This window comes from Paramisgurnus dabryanus, chromosome 14 (assembly GCF_030506205.2).
Source record: "Paramisgurnus dabryanus chromosome 14, PD_genome_1.1, whole genome shotgun sequence".
NCBI classification, from domain to species: domain Eukaryota; kingdom Metazoa; phylum Chordata; class Actinopteri; order Cypriniformes; family Cobitidae; genus Paramisgurnus; species Paramisgurnus dabryanus.
Window position 1 is genome coordinate 16486721 of NC_133350.1, and position 8538 is coordinate 16495258.

Consider the following 8538-nt stretch of genomic DNA (forward strand, 5'->3'; position numbering starts at 1 on the left):
AAATAATGCAGTTATAATAGTAATTAAAAGTTAAAGCTTTTTCAAAATTAGCCCATTGCATACACTTGTTTCCCTAATGCTTTACAGATTCATTAGGCTCAAGACAATATCTTTTTAACATAATTGCAAACATTGATGTGAAGCTGATTTGAAGTGGCTGAGAATATCTCCACAGCCAAAGCCTTCGTCTCCTCTGATCCATTCCAAAGGGCCCTATAAACAGGCAATGTGTATTTCTGCTTCCCCTGTACACACAACATGACATGATAATCAGAATTTATTACTCTAATCCAACCTAATTTATAAAAATAATTTGTGTATTAATCCAGAGAGCTAAATAGATCTAAATATATATTTAATGAAGGTAAAATCTGACCTGACTAGTGAGGAAATTGCAAATATGTTGGTATCCTGGTTCATGCAGGTTCTTTGCAACAATCTGTGCCCAGCGTAATTTCAGCTCAGAGTTGTTAGACCCAGTGATGTGCGAGTAAAACTCCTCCAGTTTCTTTATGTTACCTGTTAAAAGTTATAGAAATAACTGTTTAGACTGCAGACACAAACATTTCTCCATAGACATAAGGAGTTATGAGTACCATCTGGAAGAGGTGACTATCGATTTGGCTGATGGCATCCAAGTCCAGGTTCTGGTTAACCCACAATTCAGCTAACTGCTCTGCTGGTTTCATCAGCTGCTGACCAGCAGAGAGATCGGGACAATATGGAGGCCAACCAGGCACATTGAGCCAGCTGTCAAAATCCAAACCTGGACAGTAGAAAGAAAAGCTGATGACAAAAGATCTGTAAAGATGTCCAAACAGCATCAATTATTTACAGTTTAGTGATTTTATTTTTAAGAAATGTTATTATATTATTGCGTAATATCACACCATCAGTTTTGTGGACGTTTTTCCATCAAAATAAAAAGATACTGGGTCCATGAGCTCAATGTACCATCTATCGGTCATGATATTAGTAAAAAAACATAATATTACAAAAATGCAATCAGAACATGGTTTCCTTTTAATTTAGTATGAAGAAGAAACAGTCAATAACCTCTCAATCCCTGAAAATATGTCTGGCCCAATGGCCTCACTCACCTTAACAGGAGCTGACACAGCTGACACAGACAACAGATCATCAAAATTAAAGCTACTGAGTTTGTTTTGTTCGCTCTAATTTAGACCAAAAATAAATCTTCTTTCATGCTTCTTGTGCTCTTTTATTAAGAACCTTGTATTTGGAAACCATCAGCCAACACCCTTACAAAGTGGAAGATAAAGATTGACATGAAATAAAAAATGCCACATTTATTCTTAGTTTTACTGTAAAAATTAAAACATTGGTGCAGATAATTTCAAAGTAAAACAACTAAATTCATAATCTTTGCTTTGGCTCTGAGATTATTTTTCTTTTCGCTTCAGGTTTCAATTTCTTTTATCCACCCACCAGTAAAACAATTCACAACCTTGATTGGTTGATTGAACTGGTAGACAGCAATAATCTGTTGAATGACAAGTGAAAACTTAAAACAATACAAGCACGTGACACGCAAGAAACAAACAACATATATATATATTTAGCTTTGGTAAATAGTGAGCAGGTTTTACTTGTTTCTCCCAACAATTAATCTTTTTACAGAGGCATCAGTATTTACCATTTTGTTTCCAAGGCGATATCAATATATAACAATAAAGATAAACCTGAACACAATACAACAGAAAAATATCACCACTTATGTAATTTTTACCTATTTATTTACTCTAATAATAACAGGATACATACAAATTCACAAACTCTTTAGAGTTTTAAAATGAAGAAAATAGCAAATACAATAAAAATAGTTCACAACTACAGAGGAACAATTTTTGACTCTCTGTGAAATCCATGCCAAATTCTCATAATATAATTGATTTAATTTATTGTTTACAATCTTTGACATGACCTTACTCAGTCAAAGATATCAAGGTATACAGAATGTTCTTTTAAAATATGTAGGATAAGTTGAAAACAGTAAGTTTTGAGTTTTCAAAGGAATGGTCACATAATGTTGTGACTCATTAATGCTAAAACATTCACAGCCAATTACAATCCACTGTAATTTGAAGGGCGTGCACCTTAAACTTGTAAACTTAAAAAACGAATCTATGGTGTGAACAGGCCTTTAGTATCAAATGTGATTTTAGCATATACAAACTTTTCCAAAAATTCCTAAAAACATAAAAAATTATAATAGAAATTTAAGTCTTACTTTATATTTTAAAAATGGTCCTGCACAGCGTAAATAATGCAGTTATAATAGTAATCAAAAGTTAAAGCTTTTTCAAAATTAGCCCATTGCATACACTTGTTTCCCTAATGCTTTACAGATTCATTAGGCTCAAGCCAATATCTTTTTAACATAATTGCAAACATTGATGTGAAGCTGATTTGAAGTGGCTGAGAATATCTCCACAGCCAAAGCCTTCGTCTCCTCTGATCCATTCCAAAGGGCCCGATAAACAGGCAATGTGTATTTCTGCTTCCCCTGTACACACAACATGACATGATAATCAGAATTTATTACTCTAATCCAACCTAATTTATAAAAATAATTTGTGTATTAATCCAGAGAGCTAAATAGATCTAAATATATATTTAATGAAGGTAAAATCTGACCTGACTAGTGAGAAAATTGCGAATATGTTGGTATCCTGGTTCATGCAGGTTCTTTGCAACAATCTGTGCCCAGCGTAATTTCAGCTCAGAGTTGTTAGACCCAGTGATGTGTGAGTAAAACTCCTCCAGCTTCTTTATGTTACCTGTAAGAAGTTATAGAAATAACTGTTTAGACTGCAGACACAAACATTTCTCCATAGACATAAGGAGTTATGAGTACCATCTGGAAGAGGTGACTTCTCAATGATCTTGTCCAAGAAGTAAAGAGTTTGGTAGGTCTTCCATGATTTGATATCGATTTGGTTGATGGCATCCAAGTCCAGGTTCTGGTTAACCCACAATTCAGCTAACTGCTCTGCTGGTTTCATCAGCTGCTGACCAGCAGAGAGATCGGGACAATATGGAGGCCAACCAGGCACATTGAGCCAGCTGTCAAAATCCAAACCTGGACAGTAGAAAGAAAAGCTGATGACAAAAGATCTGTAAAGATGCCCAAACAGCATCAATTATTTACAGTTTAGTGATTATTCCATAATATCACACCATCAGTTTTGTGGACGTTTTTCTCTTTAAGATCTGGGAAATATTCCAGGTAGAACTCCAAAGCATCTTCTGCCATCACACTTTGGTACTTGAACTTTTCCACATAAGCCTTAAAAAGATACAGTTGTTTAACTCAACTATAAAAAAGTCTGACTAAATATTTGTATTAAAATGCAATAGACATGAACTCTGGACTATACTATTAATCATACACACACACACACATAAATATTTTTTTAGATAACCTTGAGAAATGCATCAAAGCGGGCTTGATCTCCTGTGAGATGGGCCAGGTAGGACACAAAGCAGAAGCCTTTCTCATAGGGTGTTTCATTATACGTATCATCAGGATCAACACCTGCACAAATAAAAAGTCAAATGGCACAAATTCTTTACATTGCATGTAGAAGCTTTACATTACTGCTCAGTATTTAAAACTCTTGGATTTTAAGCATCCTGTCTATAGAGGATTGTCAACACATACAAGTTCACATTTACATCTAAAGAGCAACAATAGCTTTAATTTACAGTTATGCATTTGAAAGATGCTTTTATTAAAGTGACTTACCCTGCATTACAAGGTAAATATTTTATCAGCATGTGTGTTCTTTGGGGTTTGAACCCATGAGCTTTGTGTTGCTAACACATTGCTCTACCATTTGAGCTACAGAAACACTTCATTTTTACTTTTATACAGACATGTATTACAATTTTTTTATGCATTTACCAGACACTTTTATCCAAAGCCATTTACAAGACAACAAAGTGATTCATCTTAGAGGGGCAATAACATGAGAAATGCTATACAAAGTTTCTTTAAAAAGTAGCCTTTAAAGTTTTAACTTTTATATATTTACAATATACAGTTAAAAAAATTTAACTACTGGTGATCTACCTGGTTCAATCTTAACACGTAGTTTGTTGAGAGGGTGATCCTCTCCTGTGTTGTCCATGTGTTGACGCAGAAGGGCTTTACCAGTTGCTGCCTCCAGACATGTATAAGCCTCTCCTAGAAATAAAATGAGCTGCATTTATTAATGTACTCAAAAACAGGCCTGTCACAAAGGAAATTCACCTTAATTATTCATACACTATCTACCGTTTATACATTATCTATATAGCATACCGTACAGTTCCCTGCAAATTCTGCGTTGAGCGTACATAGTGAAGCCCTCATTCAGCCAGAATTCACCCCAGGTGGCGTTGGTAACCAGATTTCCAAACCAGCTGTGACAGATCTCATGCACAATCACATCAGCGAGAGAGCGATCCCCGGCCAACAGACAAGGTGTGACGAATGTCAAACAGGGGTTCTCCATCCCACCAAAAGGGAACGATGGAGGCATGAACAGAACGTCATACCTACACAGTTACACCACACATAGGTTTAAAATTATAGTTGATGTATAGAAAATCCTTTATGGTAAAACTCTACCTCCCCCAGACGTAGGGTCCAAACAGTTTTTCTCCCACACACAGGAACTCTTCGATCACATTATCAAACTCTTGCTTGGCTGCTTGCAGTAAACACGGCTCTGTCCAAACACGAGTCCTTTAAATAAAAATATATACAAGGAAGGCTACAGTTGAGTCAATCTTAAAGTCTCACTATGGGGAAAATCATGTTTTTAATGTTGTTTATACGTCTGTGTTGTATTTTTTAAAAAGCTTTGAGACAAGCCATGTGCAAATCATCAGTCAACACCATTGCTGAGTATTTTCTCAATAAAACTCATTCCCGCGGTTTAAAATCTCATTTGTTTCCAACGTCACAAACACTAATAATAACTGCAAACTAAGTGCGCTTCTGCTATACAATATAGTTAAAAAATCGCCACGTTTTATTTTGTGCCACCATACTTACTCGTGTAACTACTCATGTAACTTTAAATAGGAAAAACATGGAAGTGTTTGGTGGCTTCTAAATTCATCCCTGTTTGGATCCTAAGGAATGAATGGGGCTAGGCTAAATGCTAACACATTCACGACGCACTGTACAAAGATTAATTGCATGCATTAAATTAAGATAGGTATTATTAGTCTAATTTGAGATAATAACATAGTAAAATATTAGTGTTTTCCTTTAAAGCATGAAGAAATTACTGTGACAGGTAAGACTTTTAATTATTGTAGGTCCTGTATTATTTGTGAACCAACATGCAGAAACGTCCAGCCCTGGGCTCTGTAAACATCACAAGAGTATCTGACCCCCAAAATGTTACTGTTCAGGAAGCCTGTGCATAATTCTGATGATTACTTATACCAATATTTCAATGCAAATCCATGTTTTGTGTTATTTATCTGGAAGGTAGCCATGCACTTGGTTAAATTAATCTACAAAATGTCCATATTTGACCCAACTATGTGTCGAAACAACCCAGCATTTAGCATTAACAGTGCATAGTCAATTTGTCAAATTAAAATAAATCCTTTAGTAATCGTTGAATTTGATTTTGTGATAATGCCCATCATACATTATCCTACGTTTAGTGTAAGGGATTCAAGATACTATTATATGTTTTTACCTGGGTCCAACCTCAACAGACTGCAAGTCCCCTACTGCCAGTGCTACGAGATAGGCAGGAATGGGATGATCCATAGTGAACAAGAAAGTGCTGTCTGCTTTTCTCTGCTCTGATTTATTAGCACTCATAACTGCTGTGAACCCATCAGGCACCTGATAAAGAGAATAGAGACCATTAAAATAAAAAGATACTGGGTCCATGAGCTCAATGTACCATCTATCAGTCATGATATTAGTAAAAAACATAATATTACAAAAATGCAATCAGAACACGGTTTCCTTTTAATGTTGTATGATGAAAAAGCAGTCAATAACCTCTCAATCCCTGAAAATATGTCTGGCCCAATGGCCTCACCTTAACAGCAGCTGAATAGGTGCTCTTGACTGCTGGGGTATCAAAGCAAGGAAAGAAGGAACGGTTGAGCACAGCCTGGCCTTGTGTAAAAACATAAGGCTTGATTTTTCCTGCAGTCTGCTCAGGTTCCAGCCAACACACCTATGAGAAGATACATGGGTGAAATACCTACACAACAGATGGGTATGTTTTTTTTTGTCAAGGGTGTATGGAAGCCAGGAAACAGACTGCGGTTTATCTAGTGATGGGATAATCGAAGCTTTTCGAAGCTTCGAATAAATTGAACCAATTGCTTCGAAAATTTATTCAGTTTTTCAAAGCATTTCGAAACACCACACACGCTCGCGACCCCTGCTGGTCAAAAGCAGATATGTTCAAACATGTTACATTTTTTTTTTTACAAAATAATAGCAAGTTTTTATTACAATATGTTTAAAAATTATATAACTTAATTAAGACATAATTAAAAATATATTATGTGTTTTTAGTTTATTTAGATGAAAACGAATAATTAAACCAACTACCCTTTTAATTATGCACACTTCTGTCATTAAATCTGTCTATAAACAAAAAGTAGACAAAATGGTAGTGTTATTAGTCAGAAGGATAAATGTTTTATGAACTGACCCGAGTTCACCTAAACATATTAGACACTGGTCATTTGTGATCAACTCCCCCTAGTGGTGAACATCGGTTTCGAAACATTTATGACGTAATGAAGCCTCGTTTGCTAAAATCACGTGACTTGGGCCAGTTTGAAACACGCTCCGAACCACTGAGATTCGAAACAAAAGATTCGTAAATGTTTCAAAGCCTTATGAAGCAGTGCTTCGAAAACGACCATCATTAGGTTTAATACAGGGAACCCAGATGTGTTCAAGAACGGGAGCTTCTTCTCAGGTGTCTGCACTGGGTCCAGCCATGACATCTAGAGAAATGCCCTGTCATACTTTAAAGATCTGCTAATGCATGGTAATGTTTGTGAAAAATGCAATAAATGAAAAACAGACGACATGAATGAAATATTTTTTAAAACTAAAAAGGAGGACAAGTGAAAAGGAATAAGACGAAACTAATTTAATAGATCTCGTGACGTGCAAAAATAAGTTTCACTTCTAGTTATGTTAAAGTCGCACATAACTTTTAAAAAATGCATGCTTACCCCAGGTCCGTCAGAAGCTGTGTATTTGATGGTAACCTGAAATTTGTCCTCTGAGTTAAACGGTGAGGAAAATTTTATTATCAATGTTGTGCCATAACTTGTGAATTGCTGAATGAGAAATTCAGTTGTGGTCCAGATGTGTTCATCACGAGTGAATGAGATCTCTTGAGGCGACAAAGTTGGATGAATATCTAGTCGCAATTCACTTTGACCATCCTGAGTGCATTTCAGTTGAATCGTCTCAGTGCCTGATATAACTTTCTGCTCAAAATCCACTTGAATATCAAGATGAAAGTGTTTAATTTTAAACTGGCGGTAACTAGACGAGGTAGCAACGTCTTCGGCATTGTCTGAATGCAGTGCTAGTGTTTTATCCATTGCAAATCAGATACAGTAGTAGCAGCAATAAATCTGATCAAGTGCAAACTAGCAAAATCAATAAAGCGATCAGCCCGTTCACTCATGAATGACAGAAAAGTGAAGCAAGATACTGGAAAAATCCACACCGTAAACACAGGACAACAGATCGTTAAGGTATATGAATGTGATTCATACTGTAGTTTTCTGCGAAACTTCAGCGCATTGTTGTTTGCCTCGAAGAAGACAGAGGTGACCAATAAAAGCATCGTTTTTTCCGGTTCTGGGTAGAGGGGAAACAGCTACGACCAAATCTCGCGAGTTTTTAGGTTAGGATGAGAACAGCGCTTTCGCCCATAGCTGTATCCCTTCTAGCCACAACCTTGTTTTATGTTTTACACATGCGGTCAAAAATTATACTACTGCTTTTTTAAACAAATAAACAAACGTTTATTTAAAACTATATACATTTTAGTGACGGTAAGCTTGCATGCAAATAGAAATTCACCTCAATAATTTTCTATGTTTAATAAGCGATTAAAATAATTCTTTAATAATCACAAACAGCTGTGATTTTTCATTCCCTTTAGTGATGCAAAAAGTAACACTAACCACATGACAACACTTTTTAAATAGCAGCGCCCTGGTCACTTATACAGTGTATGAAATTATAAAATAAAATTTTAATTTATATAAGAAGTTAAACCAATTTCTGAGACTATTAAAGGTTAAACATTTTTTTTTTTTAGATTTAACTGATTTAGTAAAATACTAATTGTGCCAGATGGCCAATTTTGCACTACTTGACAAATTAGACTAATAGAAAATAAATAAAAATTTGACTTTGTTATGTCACCAAAACCACTGTAAGGAATTACACTAAATGTTTTGGATTTTATTAGTTTTTTCCGTTTGGAGAGTTATTTAATTCTCAAAGCA

At 35.4% G+C, this 8538-nt stretch overlaps 1 protein-coding gene across 1 annotated transcript; it reads right to left on the reverse strand.

The window, feature by feature from the left end:
• Nucleotides 1-1290: 1290 nt before the first annotated feature.
• LOC135718924 (aminopeptidase B-like) lies at nt 1291-7719 on the reverse strand. Its single transcript, XM_065241297.1, has 11 exons — nt 7243-7719; nt 6081-6221; nt 5727-5878; nt 4637-4753; nt 4328-4563; nt 4097-4210; nt 3447-3559; nt 3202-3310; nt 2879-3103; nt 2659-2801; nt 1291-2527 (listed from the first exon to the last, which is right to left on the reverse strand). The coding sequence occupies exons 1-11, from the start codon at nt 7618-7620 to the stop codon at nt 2381-2383; spliced, it is 1875 nt and encodes a 624-aa protein (XP_065097369.1). The 5' UTR covers nt 7621-7719; the 3' UTR covers nt 1291-2380.
• Between the last annotated feature and the right edge of the window lie 819 nt (nt 7720-8538).

What these genes read in the sequence shown, in the direction of transcription:
- LOC135718924 (XM_065241297.1), bottom strand. Translation starts at nt 7,620, where the DNA reads ATGGATAAAACACTAGCACTGCATTCAGACAATGCCGAAGACGTTGCT. An exon ending in GGACCCTACGTCTGGGGGAG is followed by an intron (nt 4,564 to 4,636) that starts GTAGAGTTTTAC and finishes GTAACTGTGTAG; the next exon opens with GTATGACGTTCTGTTCATGC. An exon ending in GAAGTCACCTCTTCCAGATG is followed by an intron (nt 2,802 to 2,878) that starts GTACTCATAACT and finishes AACTTCTTACAG; the next exon opens with GTAACATAAAGAAGCTGGAG.